The sequence below is a fragment of the Diplotaxodon limnothrissa genome, linkage group LG2, assembly GCF_057381915.1.
Source record: "Diplotaxodon limnothrissa isolate DT_005_m linkage group LG2, D_limnothrissa_male_GT1.1, whole genome shotgun sequence".
NCBI classification, from domain to species: Eukaryota; Metazoa; Chordata; class Actinopteri; order Cichliformes; family Cichlidae; genus Diplotaxodon; species Diplotaxodon limnothrissa.
The window spans coordinates 4,458,002-4,475,351 of NC_140597.1; the positions used below are offsets into that span (position 1 = coordinate 4,458,002).

Here is a 17,350-nt window from a genome sequence, read left to right on the forward strand (position 1 = left end):
TTCATAATGTGGGCCTATTTAAGATGTGATTTTTAAGTCATCTAAATTCTTTTACTTTGGCAGTCCTTCCATTGCAGAGATTTAAAGACTAACAGCTCTTGCAATACAACTAAAATAACAAAAAAATGGCTTTATTTTATGTCTACAACGTTGCTGCATTTCCTGTTATCTTAAGTAGCTGGTAACGCCCCTGCTTTATACCAGGTGATGGATTTCACATTTCTTGTTAGAGTTGAAACAGTGATTTGATTAGCCAGATGATGGAAAATCAATTGTACTCATGAAGTCCTGCAAATGCAAAAGCATTTATTGACTGTGCTGCCTTTATAGTGCAAATGGAAACAAAAGGCATCGAAACGCATTTTCTTTTTAGTTAATCGGAATATCTGAATTATAATCATCCAGCTAATTTAAATTCAAATCAGTTGTGTTTTTAAGATAAGAGAAATTCAAGTTTATCGTGGGAGGAGCATTTAGTAATTTCAGGGAAATGTTGATCCCTGATCCTGTTTTCACTGGAAATGACAACAAAAGACGAATGATACAAAGAAAGAACGATGAACCCTATAACTCTTATGAAATTGTGGTCTTGTTGATAATTCTTGTCATTACTTATTATCTTTCAAAGGTTGGCTTACTGTGTTCTAATACAGTTTGTATAACTATTTTTAAAAATGTGCATAAAAATAAAGGGAGTGAGTCACCATATAAAACCATCTGTGTATGCCAGTCTTGCGGAGTTACTCATCTTTCTAATAGACGATCTGCGTGCAGCCGGCCGCTCGGCGCTCATGCCCGCTGTGTTCTCTGACTCCGGGAGGATGGACGGTGTGTCGTTGGGGTGAGTTGGCTCATCGGTGGGGATTATGTTTTCTAAAGATGGGATTCAGGCTGCTTCTGCATCTGCTGGATGACATTTGAACCTACGCGATGTAGTGGCCAGAAACCCAACACGGACAGCTCGAGAGCTCGCTCACAGCACGCGAACTCGGGGCTAGCTGTGTTGACTAGTTAGCGCCCGTTAGTCAGCTAGCATCACTGGCTGCTCAGCTGATGGCAGCCAACCAAACCAGACTGTAGATAGTTGACTGAAAGTGGGTTGGTTTGTAATTATTTTTAAAGTAGCTTAGAATACGATTTCAGTTGATATCCATGGCTGTCATAAGGTTATATGTTGGTTAGCAATGCTAGGAGCTAGCTAACTTAACCCACAACAAACTTAAAATGAATTGAACAGCTTCCTGTTGATTTGGTTTTTTTGGACGCATGAAGACAAGCTTACCGTAAGCTGTTAAACAAAAACGAATTACCGGGCAGCTACTGGGACTTTTCAGTGAAGCATCATAAATTCTTCGAAATGCTTGATTATCTGTGGGTGAAGAGACGGCTTGTTTTGAGAGTTAAGATAGCACATCGTACAGTACATGCACGGTGGAGACGGCCAAGCACTGTTTAAATAAACAGCGGTTTTTCTGTCCGACACTATCAGATGTGCTTTCAGCTCGCTGCAGGTCACATTTGCTTGTAAATTAATATCCTAAGGTTTGGGCTGAAGCTTCGGGTCTGCATGCTCTTTCTCCCCCCATTTCCTTGTAAGCATGTGTGAGGGCTTCTTTTTCTGTGCAGTCCCTGTGTAAAAGAAGTTACCAGTAATATGCACATGCCATCTGTGTGGCAGATGTTTGTTAATCTTCCACAGCAAATAGGCACTAATTGCTTAGCTCGTTAAAAGAAATGAAACCCTATATATTGTGGCTGTTTTTACCCTTTTAAAGGATGCACTGACCATAAAATGTATCCAGCTTTAATCCTTAATAAAGGATAGGGTCAAAGAACACCTTTCCTCCAATCATCTTGAATAGAGCAGGTATCCTCAGTTAAATAGACATGCTTGAATGGTTATTTGGTACCTTTGGATTAACGCGAAGATGACATCCATCAGTCTAATGGATCAGCTTTGAGTATACACATACTCATTTTTTTGTAGTTTGCTTCCAAGAAGCCAGACTCTGTTGTTGTTGTTGTTGTTTTGATTGTCTTGAGAAATCCAAACTTTCTACTTAACACCAACCATTCAAGGATAAAAAGGCACCTAACTCAAGGATGAGCCAGTGTTGTATCTACACAAAGACGTGACACAGGATCTGAGAGATGCATATGAACCTTCAGTTGATCTGTCCACTGTTTGCTGAAGCCTTATCAGAAATGGTCTCATTGGATATGTGGCTGTTCAAAATCTGTTCCTAAGGAAGGGAAATGAGGAGACAAGGCTGAGCTATGCCAAATTACATAAGAACTGGACTGTAGCAACAAGTTTTATGGAGTGAAGAAGCCGTATAAAATTATTTTTGGTTCAGATCATCCATATGTACAGAGGAGGTGAGGGGAGATGTACAACAGTGAGTGTCTACAGTCATCTGTAAAAGATGGTGGAGGCTTTGTTATGGTTTGTGGTTGCCTTTTGTCATCATCGCTATCCGCTGATCCAGACACCGCCTCTTATGTCTTACCAGTCTGGTTGCCACACCGGCCTCACCGCGTCCACCATGTGCCACCGATTCAGAAGAGGACACGGTGAATGGAGGGATGCACACCTTCAACCAGACGCACATGAGGAAAGCGTTTCAGTTGATGAACGACCTGAGGAGGTGCGTAGCTCAAATTGTGGTTTCTACCGTTTCATTTTAACTTGAGAACGAAGAGGCCGTATCGAGTTTTGTAAGCCAGAAAGGACATGCAAGTCTTCGCTTGTTCACCTGGCTTGTCTGAAAATGTCAGTGCAGCAGTACATGACTTCTGCCTGAACTGAACTGCTGCATTTTTAAAGAAGCGACTTCAACTGCAAATCACTGTCGAACAGCTACTGGCAAACCTCTTCTGTTGGGTGGGGATGTTTTATTCTGCACATGCATGACAAAAACGACTGTGGGCTTGTTAATTGTGAAATGTGAACCTCAACACAACTGGCCCAGGTTCATGTATTTTACTGTGATATTTCATCAACTGGTGATGAATACCAGAGTTTTTGTACTTCAAAGGTGCCCCTCTTCCCTGGCTCGGCTCTTGAGTGCAGATTTAACTTCACATTTGTACAAAAAACATTTTAATAATTCTGTCTTATATTTTTGACGCAACTCAAATAATCCTTCCAGAACTCTCAATTGACAAAGCAACTGGAATGACCAGAAGCATTAATGCTTATCTGTTGCTCTATTTTGTGTTTATCGTATGTCTGTGACATATTTATGTTCTAATGTCAGTAATTCTTTTAGTCTTTATCGAAAAGTGAGTTAAATTCTCTTTGTTTCAATGCCTTAATCTCATAGTGTTACTGCCACATGTCTGTTTAGATTTACTTTCTAATAAACGTCGTGTTTGTAGGTGTGTAACATTAGGAAATTGAGTGTTTCTGCACAAAAATAATGACGAATCTGAAAATTGCAAGCGATAAAATCAGATGTCTAGTTATGGACATCGTCAGTTGAAGGTTCTCGTACATAACGCCGTCTGTTTGTCCTTCCTCCAGTAAAAAGATGCTGTGTGACGTCCAGCTGGTAGCCGGGAGCGTTGAAGTGCCAGCTCACAGGGTGGTCTTGGCGTCCTGTAGCCCTTACTTCTGTGCCATGTTCACAGGTACATGCACACTATTGTTGGTGCATTGTGTATGATGCTGCACACAGTTGTGTGTATGCTTAGCTGTGTGTGTCTGTGTGTGCGCAGGTGATATGAGTGAGAGTAAAGCTCACCAGGTGGAGATCAGAGAGGTGGACGGTCAGACTCTGAGAAAACTGGTCGACTATATTTACACAGCAGAGATCGAGGTCACAGAGGACAACGTCCAGGTGAGAATCCTAGATTTCCTTCCCGTTTCTGCTCTCTTATGGTGGCTTGTGTGTTCATTTGAAGACTGCTTGTGCTTTAAAACGACTCTTGTATATTAGCAGCAATAACATAATCACCTTTGCTAATAACGCCTAGCCCTGTAAGCTGGTCGTCTCCTCTGTTTAATGGTTAACAGTGGAGAAGTAAACATGGAGCTGCCTGGGGAGCTGCATATTAAAACATCATGTTGTCACACTTTCTTTTTTCACACTTGTTTAACAAGTTAGATAATTATATCAAAGTGGTGCTGCTGCTGCTCCAAGCAAAACGATCGCAGCATAAGTCTGGCTCTTACAAAACATCCTTTGTTTTAAGAAGGAAATTTGTAACTTGCTGCCCTTTTCTTTATCCTGACCTTTGTTTTTGTTCACCAGTTTAAGTACAAGAAAGAATAACTGCATATTAATCCTGTTTGGGGTGGATAAAAGCTTTAATTTTTTTAAACACTGTTGCTAAACTATAAACTAAACACATATTTTGAACTGTCCTTCTTGGGGAAAGTGCCTCTATTTACCTGTTTTAAGACCTAAATTAATTTTAATAAGTGTTGCTCACAAAAGCATTTTAATGATATTATTGTTTTTGTTTCTAATCATAAATGTGTTTCAGACACAGCTGCATAATACCTGAAAGGGATTGTCGTCATTTTAAGTCTTTCCCTTTTATCAGGATGGTCCGATTGGCCGTGTTTGAGGAGCAGATGTTTACTACAGAGGACAAACACAGAGCTTTCTGTGGGGTTTTCTGCTGTGAAAGCACAGCGCTGAGGCTTTGGTTAGCTCGGTGGCATTAACCTGTGGTAGCTGCATTACTTCTCTCACAGCTCAGCTTGATCCAGCTGCAGGCAAGATACTTCCTCTGATTATTAGTGCAGGAAGTGTGCATGGACAAGGCAGGAAATCCTCCAACTGTTAGCAGCGTGCCTCGCTGATTGGCTCTCAGTTTTTGTGTGTGTGTGTGTGTGTGTGTGTGTGTGTGTGTGTGTGTGTGTGTGTGTGTGTGTGTGTGTGTGTGTGTTTTGACAAAAAAAAAAATCTGTCAAAAGTTGGATTTAGACTCTTTTTCTTTTCTTGAAAGTCAGCGTTTCTCTGTACTAAAAGTGTTTTTGTTTTGCTTGCAGCCGTGTGTGTTTTGGTGTGTCACAGCTGCTGTAAACAGAGTTTCACTGGGCCTGATGCTGTGTTTTAGAAGATGCAAGGCTTCGGGGCAGCTGTGTACAGGAAACAGAGGACACAGTGACAATACTCATTCAGTGGATGAGTGTGTGTGTCTGAAGAAACAGCGAGGTGTTGAGGCAGGCAGACACTGACCTACTTAAACTAATGAGTAGCTTTGTTAGCATCAGTTTCTCGGCAGTTCCCTAGATGCTTGTCACAAATGTTGAAATGGACAAAAAGCGGCACCCGTTTTAAAAACATAGCCGTAGCCAAAAAAATGAGGGCTGGTCTAGAAAATAGTTTCAAGTGGCCAAGGTCAGTACTGATCGAGCAGTAAGTGTTGCCAGTTGAATGTGTGCAAACTCTTATTTGGTCTTATTAATCTTTTTTCTTTTTCGTCTATCTTTATGTCACAGTGATGAGTTTAGCATAATATCTAGTGTTCTAACAATAAAATCACAATACAAACAAAAGCTGCAGAAGGCGGACTGGAGCCAGATTTTTCAGATAACTCTTTATTTAGGACTTTATTTATATCGTGTTGATAAAAAGCTCTTTTCTAGTTACCTTTATTTGAGCTGCGATAAACAGGGACTCGGTTTGGCGTGCCAAGGAGGGGTGAAAGCGCTCTGCTGTAAAGGATAAGGACTTGCTTTGTTTTTAACACAACAAAAAAAGGCAGATTTACAGTGAAGGCTAAGCTTTTCTCCCTAATTGCAGTAAGTTGCAGGATCTTCTTTAGTGGAAAGAGGTACACGTAACTGAAAATGAGTTGCTGCACACCCACTTTTACTTACCAAACAGAAGCAGGTTCAACAGGTTTATATAACAAAATCAATTTCAGGTACTTGAATAATGTTTCCAGTGTTCCTAACTTCAGCAGACATCAAGCTCTTTTTCTTTTTCACTTGTCTCTGCTTTGAGCCTTTGCTTGTACCGAGGCTGCCGTCTTAGTCCTGGCTCTGAGCTCTGGATAGCTTTAGCCTTTGTTAGCCTCAGTTAATGTCAGTGTTCAGCGAGATGAAGGTGATTTTAAGTGTCTGATTAGGTTTGTTGTTTCAAGTGTTTTTGGGGTCGTCGCCATGCGGTGTTGTGTATTCACGCCCAGTGAGAAGCTTTCATGTTGGCGCGTGGCTGTCGGCGTGTATGTGTTGTGCATGCATGAATCGGACTGGCTTGTGATCATATATGAGGTCGACTCTGGTCAGGACCAAGGACTATGGCTATTGGCTGATTATGGTCCCGGGCTGGATTTATTTATTTTTCATTGCTGGTAAAGAAAATAGAGGGATGAAGAATTGCAGAAAATTGTTAAATCCATGATGTTTGTGTTTATAAACTCTAAGTGGCAAGCATAGCTGACATGTTTGTGACCTTTCGTTTTAGAGGCTGTTGCACCAAGTTGAAAGTCTTGCAGGAAGTCGTTTAGTAGCTCCTCATTCAAAGTAGAGATCAAAACCAAATGTGAGTTTCTCTACTTTAAGGAGCTTGCAAAGAAAAGCGTCTGGACTTTTTTAAAGTTGCTTGAAGACGATTCACCTCTCATCCGAGAAGCTTCTTCAGTTCTGTCCGATCCTTAAAGTTAATCCTACTGATAAACTTACCGGGTATCAGTTTGCTTCCTAACCTGAATGATGCGTTTGAGTTTGTTTGATTAGCTCACTGAATAACAGACCTGCTGTGCTGATGAAGGCTTGAGTTGTGTACACAGGGAATGGCTGTGGAGGTAAACTGCTAACTCAACTTTTTGTGACTTTTTAAAAAAAAACAAATATTAGGTACTGCTGCCTGCAGCCAGCCTCCTCCAGCTGATGGATGTGCGTCAGGTTTGTTGCGAATTCCTGCAATCTCAGCTTCATCCCACCAACTGCTTGGGCATCAGAGCCTTTGCTGACCTGCATACATGCACACAGCTTCTCAACCAGGCTCATGCTTACGCTGGTAAGATTTTTGTTTTTTCTTTCTCTATTCGCGCCACATAATCTGTCACTTTATGAGTTGGCTGATTTATGAGGTGTTTAAAATCTGACACGAGTCTAGGGAATACATTAGGTGTCTTGGACAGCAAAGACAACGAACATGTTTTCATTTAAGCTTCGCTTGCTGGGACAGTGTTTAATGTGTGCTGTGGATGTTTGTGTCTCTCAGAGCAGCATTTTACTGATGTGGTGCAGGGCGAGGAGTTTCTGAGCCTTTCTCTGCAGCAGGTGTGCAGCCTCATCTCCAGCGACAAACTCACCGTGTCAACAGAGGAAAAGGTCAGGCGTCACCATAAAGATAGAGATTTTTATTCTTTTTTTTTTTTTTTTTAAAGATGCTTGAGTGAAAATGAAATCCATAACAGATTTTCACTTCAGTGATCACAAAATCTCTGAAGTAAAGCAGACTTCAGAAAAAGGGACAGTAAAAAAGAGTCATCCCACACTTGCTGTGTATGATGGGCTGAATCTGACAGCAGACGTATATTCCTGGGGATGGCGCATCTGTCTGCAGTTAACCTGTCAAACAGCAAGAGTTTGATGTAGCAGCTGTGTGACATGCTGCTGTCAGAGCACTGACAGCAAAGGTTGATTCAAACATAAACACGGGGAGTTGGATGCTGTCACGCTAACCATGAAGCGCCAAACAAACTGCATCAGCAGACACAGTCATTTAGCTCTGATTTACCTGCTGCAGCTGTTTTGTGAGTGGATTAAATGAAGTGAGTGGATTAACTTCTTGAGGTCATTTTTGTGTATTGTCTCAATTTGACTTTGTTCTTCCATCATGTGAGTGTTCATGCATCATTGAAACAGGGTTCCCCCTCTATTAACCTCTTAGTTGAGAGGAGAATAACCCAAATTGCAGTTTTTATTGCTTTACATTGTGCAAAAGTCTTGCATCAGCCGTTATTTCTTTATATTTTGCAAGGAAAATTGAAAATGGGTGCAGTGATGGATTGAAATGTGCAATCCTATATAAAAATACAGCATATAAGGCAAAAACAGAACTGGTATAAACACAAAGGAGCTTGACAGTCTGTATTTGCTATGATCACCTTTATTCTTAAACAGCCGGACTCTTAAAGAAATTACTAGAAAGCTTGTCTGAGTTGTCTTCAGGAGTAGTTCTCCAGGCTTTGGATGTTGGTGGCTGCCTTTTGTTCTGTTGTGTCAAGATGATCCCGCACTGCTTCAGTAATGTTGAGGTTTGGGCTCTGGTTAATCCAGTCCAAATTTAAATTTGGATTCATCACTTCATCAAAACCGCTGCCACTGGTTTTCAGTCCACTTCTCTTCCATGAGAATGGCTTCTTAACAGCCACCCTTCCCCTCACACCATTTCTGACGAGGCTTTAACAAACAACTGGCTCAACAAAAGGGCCAGTTGGGTTTTTGCTGGATTTTGTCTCATTTGTTAAGGACGTAACTTTCAGATAGTGATTTATTTGCTGGTAGTTTTTAGCTCCCAGTTGCCCATTTCTGCTATTGGACTAGTTTCCTCTAATCTTGGAAGTGCATACTGCCACAATAAGTTAGGTTTCCACCTAATAGCACTTTGGTATTTGCCCTACTGGTGGAAAAACACGATTTCTATGCACGTCAAACTGTTATCTTTGGTGTTTTTTTTTCTTTCAAAGATTCAGCTAAAGAAATGGGAACAAATTGTGTTTGCATTTCTGACAGGCTTTCTAGTAATGAATTGTGTAAAGATGCGATTTAAAACAGTTTTTTTTGCTAGGTTGTTTGTTATGTTTAGAGAAAAACTGGTGCATCCCTTGAGTTGGGTGAGTCTTTTTATGCTACCATCGCTGGAGTCCTTTGTGCACAATGTGAGGGGCACGCAGCCCCCCCTTTGCTCTTGTGGAGCTGCCCTACAGGCAATCAAGAGATAAATGGGACTGAAGTGGCACAATGAATATGAATGTGGTGTGGCATGAAACTAGTGTCTGCAGCCTCTGTTCTGTCGATTGCTCCCTGGAGCGATCAGTCTTGAAACTTCACGGCATCTACAAAACAGGAAAGTCGTTGGGATTATGAGGTGTCGTGTATTTATACACTGGTAGTCTCACTGTTTCAGTCTCAGCCTGCACATTTCTAACATCCAGCAGCTTCCAAGAAAAATCTGTCACACCCTCTTAACTTCAAGGGGATGGGATAAAATTGGGCTTGTGTCAACAGGTTTTGTTCCCAGTTTTAAAATTTTTGATCCCAAAAGTTTTCAAACTTTCACACACCCCTGAAAATGTGGAGTACTGATGTAGATAAGCACCTGTAAATACAAAGTGGGGCCAAACAAAGTAACTGAGTCTATGTAATAAACTGCTGTGGTCGCTTCTACCTCGGAGCAGTTTCTCCATATCCTTCATATTTTTCCTTGTTCTTAGGTGTTCGAGGCAATGATATCGTGGATCAAACATGATAAACCAGCTCGTCTGGAATACATGCCCAAACTAATGGAGCATGTGAGACTTCCACTGCTTTCCAGAGATTACCTGGTACAGGTAAAACGAATTCTGTTTAAACATTATCGGTCTTTGACCAACAGGGGACGGGGGTTAATCATGGCTTTCAGTCAGCCGTGCCATCAGATATAATTGAATATTCAAAAGAGCTTTTTCAAACCTAAGACTGCTATCGCTCATTATGTGAGCTAAAAATCTCCTCTGGCCAACCCACAACTTTGACCATCACACCAGTGTATCAAGCATTTCCTTCATTATGTTGTCCTTGATTTGATTGTTAATGATTTGCTTGTTTAGTTTCTCAATCCGCTTTACATTTGAGAGCCCCACTGTTAATGTGATATACAATAAATTCAGCTCATAGCTTTGTTTGCCGTACCTTGATGGCTCGTCCCAGTTGGGAATCGCTGCTCTACTAAGATGTTAGACTAGTTTCTGGCCTTTAGGTTGGATAACAAAGTCACTCCCACAGCTACAAATGGTTTTCATCACAGTATGTTAAGAAGAGTTGATGCTGAAATAAATCACTGTTTGTTCGTCTTTGTGCAGTACATTAGTCATCGTGTTTGTGGGCCAGCTGCTACAATTAGTGTGCCTACATGCAAATCTTTCAGCAGCACTGATTTTTTTTTTTGCTCAAGTCACACACAAGAAACCGGTTTCCCACGTAATTTTTTTTTTTCTCTCGCCTCCCACCTGTAGTGTTCATGTCTCTGCCACTGTTGCCACATTTTAAACAGGTATTGCAACAACAGAGGGACTTGATGAAAGGAGTTATTACATTTAGAAATGCCTCCAGAGACTGAAAGGCTGAGTACTCAACAGAAATCTACTGTGTCTTCATCTTGAATGAAATCTGATCCTTGTTTCAGATTGTAGAGGAAGAAGCTTTGATAAAGAACAACAACACTTGTAAAGATTTCCTCATAGAAGCAATGAAGTATCACCTGTTGCCTGCTGACCAGCGTCACCTCATAAAGACTGATAGGACGCGACCACGAACTCCGATCAGCATCCCAAAGGTACACGCAGAAATGTGCCAAAGCTGAAGGTTTTTAACATAAAATACACGTGTGCGCTTGTATTTTCTTACTGTGGGTCTGTGTGGACGTGCAGGTGATGATTGTAGTGGGTGGTCAGGCTCCCAAAGCCATCCGCAGCGTGGAGTGTTACGACTTCCAGGAAGATCGTTGGTACCAAGTGGCCGATCTGCCCTCTAGACGCTGCCGGGCAGGTTAGTTCATTACTTGGTGTGTCTAGTGACATCTGAAAACAGCGGGTTGGATAACACTGCTGCAAATGCACTTCTGATGGAAAAATAGAAATAATGGCTGCATTTCAATCAGTTTTGGGGACTGTCTGCACTGTTCCCAGGGAATTGTGTACCGCCCAAACCTTATTTCTCACCTCTTATTTCTACATTTGTTTGCAGTGTGTTGGATGCCCTGTACTATGTTGACAGGAATATATGGTCTTATATACCAGGTTAAAATGTATATTATATAGGATCAATTTACGGTGCATTAATATTTCCTTATTTATCCACTTTTTAAGGTTTACATGTATATTTTTGCAATGCTGGTGGCTTGTGCTGCATTTATGTTCAATGACTAATCTATATACATGTATACCTGTACTAGTTTTGCTTTATCCAGATTACTCAAGCCTACATATATGTATGGACCAAAACTACTGACTCTGTAGTAGCAGATAAAACGGCCCCAAAAAGTTCTGTAAACTTATTATGGTTTTGGTTCCTGCACTCCAAAATAGGGCTGTTCGATATGACGATATAAAAACATCTGTCGTTTCATTTTACGCTATCGTTTGTTTCGTGATGTCGCAAAATAAACTAAACTGTTCACGGCGATATTTTTCATCATTTTGATGGTCACTGTAGTGGCTGTATTAATTTCTTAAAGTTCTCTCTTTCTCTTATATTTAATATAACCACACTACAAGCGCCTGTTTTTATGCGTTGTGGTTAGCAACAATGACGGTAACACCTTCGCGTGTCTGCTTGTTTATGTTCCACATAAACCTTTCACAATAAAGCGGGGTTATATCAGGATATGAGATTTTGGTCATATCGCACAGCCCTACTCCAAAAGCACTGAAAAAAGGAGAAACAATCAGTAGAACAATGCAGCAGACCAGCTGTGGTCTAGTAGAGTCCTATGAAGGAGGTTCAGCAAGGGTGTAACAAAGACTGTTAAAGATACAAGGATTCAAGACAGACTTTGTGCATTTCTGACATGTTGGTTTCTAAACATTCTTGTGGTTTCCTCATAGAAGCAATGACTTTTGGAATTTAACAAGCTATGATCTCATCCCCAAATTCTTTGTCTTGTTTCCCAGGTGTGGTTTCCATGGCGGGCCGAGTGTTTGCGGTTGGAGGTTTCAACAGTTCGCTGCGGGAGCGTACGGTGGACGTGTACGACGGCACAAGAGACCAGTGGAGTGCGGTGTCGAGCATGCAGGAGAGACGCAGCACGCTGGGAGCCGCTGTGCTGGGCGATTTACTGTATGCTGTGGGAGGCTTTAATGGAAGCATAGGTACACATAATGCATGTAGCTATTAATAGCAGTGGGTTTATGCATAATGTGCCTGTTGGTAACTCAAATAAACACATTTTTAAGTTTAGTAAATTTCAGTCGGAATAGATACATTTGTCACATTATTGCAGTTTGAGAACTATCACACATCCAGTTGCTGCTCACAGGGATCTCATTGCACTGCCTTCAATTAATATAAAAATACTGATTATGAACTGTTTATACTGAAGGAAATTAAGGTAAATTTCTATGCAAGTGAAGAAAAATATTTTCCCTTTAGAAAAAAAGTTGTTTTTCCTTGGTATCATCATCTGACTGTTCTCCTCATTTGATACATTTGCTTGTAGTGGCACAGCGCTCTTATGCTCTATTAAACCCCATTAAAACACAGGAGGCAGGAGATCTATTTTCTTCTCACAACACATCTACCAGCTGGGTGTAGAAGGCTCACAGACTGATGTGATAACGCACTCGGTAACCCTTTACCGCAGACCTTCGCTTCCAGTCTTTCCCATTTCTACATCTCTCCCTTCTTTCTTTGCATCTGTGTCTCAGGTTTGTCAACAGTCGAGGTTTACAACTATAAAACCAACGAGTGGACGTACGTCGCCTCCATGAACACCAGACGCAGCAGCGTGGGTGTAGGGGTGGTTGATGGTAAGAATGACTTGTGTGTCAGCTACCTTTTATGCCATCAGAATGAAAATCCAAGCTTTAAATATGTATATGCTGTTTTTAACCGGTTTGTGTTTATCTGTAGGTAAACTGTACGCAGTAGGGGGTTATGATGGTGCATCACGCCAGTGTCTCAGTACAGTGGAAGAATATGACCCAGTCTCTAATCAGTGGTGCTATGTAGCTGAGATGGGCACACGGCGAAGTGGAGCAGGTACCACACACTGTATCCTGCCTACTGTACATCCACACAGGGAGCAGCATCACAGCTCAACCCTTAGTATTCAGGAAAAATAGAAATTTCCATCAGTGGGATCCAAGCGAATTCTCACATGCTCTGATCATAATGTGTTGTGTAATATCAGTATTAGAAGCATCTAATCATCCCGCTCTATGATGGTGAATTGGCCTTTTTCTAACCATTTAACTGGTAGAAACAGCACCCCCTGGTGGACGCTAACTGCTTTGTAAAAATAATCTGAACAAAATCAGAACTTGTTTTGTTAAAGCTCTTCATTTGTGGTGAATTTGCACTATATTTGGGGTTTTGGAGGATTTCACCGTCACAGTCTCCTGATATTTATTTAAAAAATATTTCTGTCCAGGTGTGGGTGTGTTGGGTGGTCAGCTGTATGCAGCAGGAGGCCATGACGGTCCTCTGGTGAGAAAGAGTGTGGAGGTGTACGACCCACAGACCAACACCTGGAGGCTGGTCTGCGACATGAACATGTGTCGACGAAACGCAGGTCAGACTGCGGTCACAGCATCTATCGATCTATTCATCGTACGCTCTGGCTAAAGCTTTATTTCTCCCTCTGAAAAGCTGATGACTGCCTTTCTTTTTGGTCCTTGAGTTATTTAAATTGTTACTAATAAATAACTATTCAGCTGCCGTTTATGGGTAAGAGAGCCATTTGTTAGATTTACATGTACAAATATTTACAATATTTTCTTGCATGATGTTCAGATTGGCTTTAAGATGTTCATGTACTCTACTGGCCTGTGCTTTAAAGATATTCGATCTGTAAGAGATGACTAAAAACCTTTATTCTCCTGTATTGCTAATAAAACATACGTAAACGTGGTGTACGCTGATTATTTTGTAAATTGGGTCATTTAATGATAAATGGGACAAATTTCCTGTGCTGATCTTTAAAATAAACATGTTACATTGCTCCCCCCCAGGTGTTTGTGCCATTAACGGGCTGCTGTATGTGATCGGTGGAGATGACGGGTCCTGCAATCTGTCCTCTGTAGAGTTTTACAACCCAGCCACAGACAAGTGGAGCCTCATTCCCACCAACATGAGCAATGGACGAAGTTATGCTGGTAGGTCTCCTTGCAGGCAGTATTTCTACAGTACCGGGAGAAATGAACGTGATGGGCTGAACACGTATTACCTGTTTGCAAATCTGCTTTCTCTGATTGGTCGTCTCGTTGTTTCAGGAGTCGCAGTGATTGACAAGCTGTTATGACGGCATCTGCTCCGCATCAGCGAACTGAAGCTCAGCAAGCAATCGGGAAAGCGGAACAAACACGAGACGCCCTCAGTCTTCAGCTAACGTGATTATTATTATTATATTTTTTTTTTTTTAGGGGGGTACATCTGTTTTGTTTTTCTTGTCATTTCAATTCAAGCTGTGTCAGATCCTGTTTGAGGGCAGTGTTGCACTGGATAAGAAGCAGCAGCCACAGGAGAGTGGGCTTTTTCAAATGCTAAGCACACAACCAGCAGCTGTAATAAGACTCAAAGGAAGGAAGTGATCCTAGTGGACCAAATGGAGACGTACGGTTTTCTTTTTTGGAGAATTTCCTGGAGAATTAAAGCTTTGAAACATCAGCTGAGGAAGGAAAAAAGAAACAACTTGACTCGATGGACTGCACGAAGGTTTCAGACTGCTCACAACATCGTTGAGGCGATAATCTCGACGCTCCAATGCTGGCCTGTGATTGGCTGCTGCAGGAACATCATTCACAAGATTATTGTAATCTGGGTGAGCAGTTGAGACCTTTCTTCTTCTTCCTTTTTTAAATTATAGGACTCACCCAGCAACTCTGCTCAACTTTATTCTGAGGAGTTGAGCTGGTTCGCCTCCAAGAATCCTGGACCCGGAGAGCTGCACAGTTAGTGTAAAGAATGTATAAAATATGCAAATTAAGAGTGATATTTAATATTTTTAGGGGCTCTGACCTAGGCCGGTTGATGGGACTTTGCTGTTGTCGACACACTACTGAAGCACTGATCACTTGCACTGACTGACGCAGAGCGGCGGAGCGGACACACCGACCGACCTCTCTCTGACTGACCAACGAACTTGATCGCTCAGCTGTTTCTGATCGCACTCACAGGAGCTTTTACATTCACTTCTTAAAGGCCAATAATTGTAAAAAAACAACAACAACTGTATGCCAGTTTGAATCGTAATCAAAAAAATGCTGGAGATGTTTTTACCGCTTAAGTAAATTAAGAATCGATCGTGTCAAAAATGCACTGTAGTAATTCAGCTGTAATGTGTAAAACATGCAGATTTAACATTTTATTTATTATTATTATTATTATTATTATTATTATTATTATTATTATTATTATTTGGTTGACTTTTATCACACAGCATTCATCCGCATCCAAGTCTTAGCATCATAATGTCACTTTGTGCCCCCGTCTGGATGATGGTGGGTGTCTTTTAGATGTAGATGACTGACTGGTGCCATGGCTTTTGATCTGAAGAGAGTTTTATAAAAAAAAAAAAGTTTTATGTAACGTCGACTTTTGTAATTTCTGTTTTTGATTTCCCTAAAATCATGACATAATGGTTAACCTTTCAAAGCAGTCTCACAGAGAACTATAAATACTACATAGTTCTTAAAATTTCAGACTTGGAGTGACTTGAATTTGCTCGAGATATATGAATGGATCACTGTGACTATTCCAGTTTGGGGTAGTGATCTGAAGAGCTAGAGTTCAGCATCAGGACAGCCTTTAACACTTTAACCTCTACACTGTGTAGTGTCGCAAGTGGCTCGGGCCACGTGGTGCATTTAGGAGTCCATGTCACTCAGTGAGGTTAGAGGCTCTTTATTCCTTCATGTCCTCTGCTGTGTTTGAAAGCATTCACCACTTCCTATGTTATAGATCCTCAACGCTGATTAGGTGAAATGTGTGTAAATTTCTTCTTATTTTTCAGGGCACTACTTAAAGCACAGATCGCACGCCGAGTTTTAGACACTTAACTAAAATGGGTGAAACTTTAGAGACATGCACTTGGCAGCAATAAGAGGTGATTTCAGAGCCTCCCATCAGCACTTGAACGCATCACCAAGTATTTTTGCTTTCTTAGATCTTTTCTTCACCTAAAAAATAAAACCTACTCACACTTGCATCTGTCTCGAGCAAATCTAAGTGTTTATTAGCAGACGTTCACATTGCTCTACCAGAAGCATTGGGATTTTTTTTTTTCTAAAAAAACAAAGCTATGATAACAATATGCAGTTTCATGTAGATGGCAAATTAAACCCATTTGGTCATGATTATGGCGATTTTTATCGAAGCTTCAGGTCATAATGATGTTCTTACAGCAGATGTTATATTTTTTAATATAAACTGTGGATGTTGTGACTGAAACGGCTGCTGTTGTGAGTTTGTTAACTGTTCAATGTGTTCATGAAATGAAGCTGAGCTAATGTGCAAGAGGAGCTTAAAACTGACTCTGTGTGGAAATTTAAGGATGTTTTGTATGAAGTGGACTTTGCCTTCTATGGAAAAGTAGTAAGCAGCTGGTATTGAGTGAGCAAGTGCACAGTGGTGGTTTCTAATCAGCCCAAATGCATAACATTTATTGCCACAGTTGATGGTGTCCTGTCTGTCACACCAACCCTCTGCACACCACCTTCACTAACAGAATCTTTTCGGAGAACTTCCTCCTTCCTGGCAGCTCCATGTTTAACATCCTTAGTCCAATATATCCACTTTCCCACCTCTGCACGTGTCCAAACATTCCAGCCTTGCATCACTAAGTTTGTCTCCAAATCGCTCAACCTTCTTCTGCTGGCTCCCCCCACCTCTCCAGGCTCTCTACTCTCACAACAGGTTGCAGTTGCCATCTGCAAAACTCATAGGCCAGGGAGATTCCATGATCCCACCCCAACCTTGAACCCGTCTGTCACTACTCGCCACTATCTCATTGTCTTCTTAAATCTCCTGCACCACGCTCTCATATTCTCTGCCACTCCGGGCTTTCTAAGATCCTCTATTTGCAACCTATTACCTGTCTGCTCTTGCTCTTGACGAAGGCGGTCGCACTTTTCTCCTCTCCTCCTCTCCCTTAGCTTCCCTGCTTAGCCTCTTATGTCCTTGTCTAGTCTCGTGTTTTTTGTATTACTTTTCCCTGGAACATTCTCTCACAGTCTGTTCTCTAAAACCTAAAAGAGAATTATGGATTTGATCAACTGGTCTCTGAATGCAATTGACACCCCTTCTCAACAAGAAGTCTGGGCTCGGGTGAGCCTGACTGCTGAAGATATCTACCTATTCGGAACCATGGTAACAGGGTTCTGGCGGATCGGAGCTGGCTTGGCCCTGACTTATTAAGGAATTAAGGAAGCGGAACCGGCTGTTCAAACCCCCACAAGGCTGCCC

At 41.5% G+C, this 17,350-nt stretch overlaps 1 protein-coding gene across 1 annotated transcript; it reads left to right on the plus strand.

The window, feature by feature from the left end:
• The first annotated feature begins 778 nt into the window (after positions 1-778).
• Positions 779-14,302, plus strand: klhl3 (kelch-like family member 3). Its single transcript, XM_085366005.1, has 15 exons — positions 779-841; positions 2,514-2,648; positions 3,527-3,633; positions 3,721-3,842; positions 6,818-6,980; positions 7,188-7,297; positions 9,406-9,522; positions 10,356-10,505; positions 10,600-10,717; positions 11,842-12,039; positions 12,595-12,696; positions 12,800-12,928; positions 13,320-13,460; positions 13,900-14,043; positions 14,161-14,302. The coding sequence occupies exons 1-15, from the start codon at positions 792-794 to the stop codon at positions 14,187-14,189; spliced, it is 1,815 nt and encodes a 604-aa protein (XP_085222131.1). The 5' UTR covers positions 779-791; the 3' UTR covers positions 14,190-14,302.
• Positions 14,303-17,350: the final 3,048 nt, after the last annotated feature.

Coding starts and splice junctions, on each gene's coding strand:
- klhl3 (XM_085366005.1), top strand. CDS start 792: ATGCCCGCTGTGTTCTCTGACTCCGGGAGGATGGACGGTGTGTCGTTG. Junction 3,843..6,817: donor TCACAGAGGACAACGTCCAG/GTGAGAATCCTA, acceptor AACAAATATTAG/GTACTGCTGCCTGCAGCCAG. Junction 14,044..14,160: donor CAATGGACGAAGTTATGCTG/GTAGGTCTCCTT, acceptor TCGTTGTTTCAG/GAGTCGCAGTGATTGACAAG.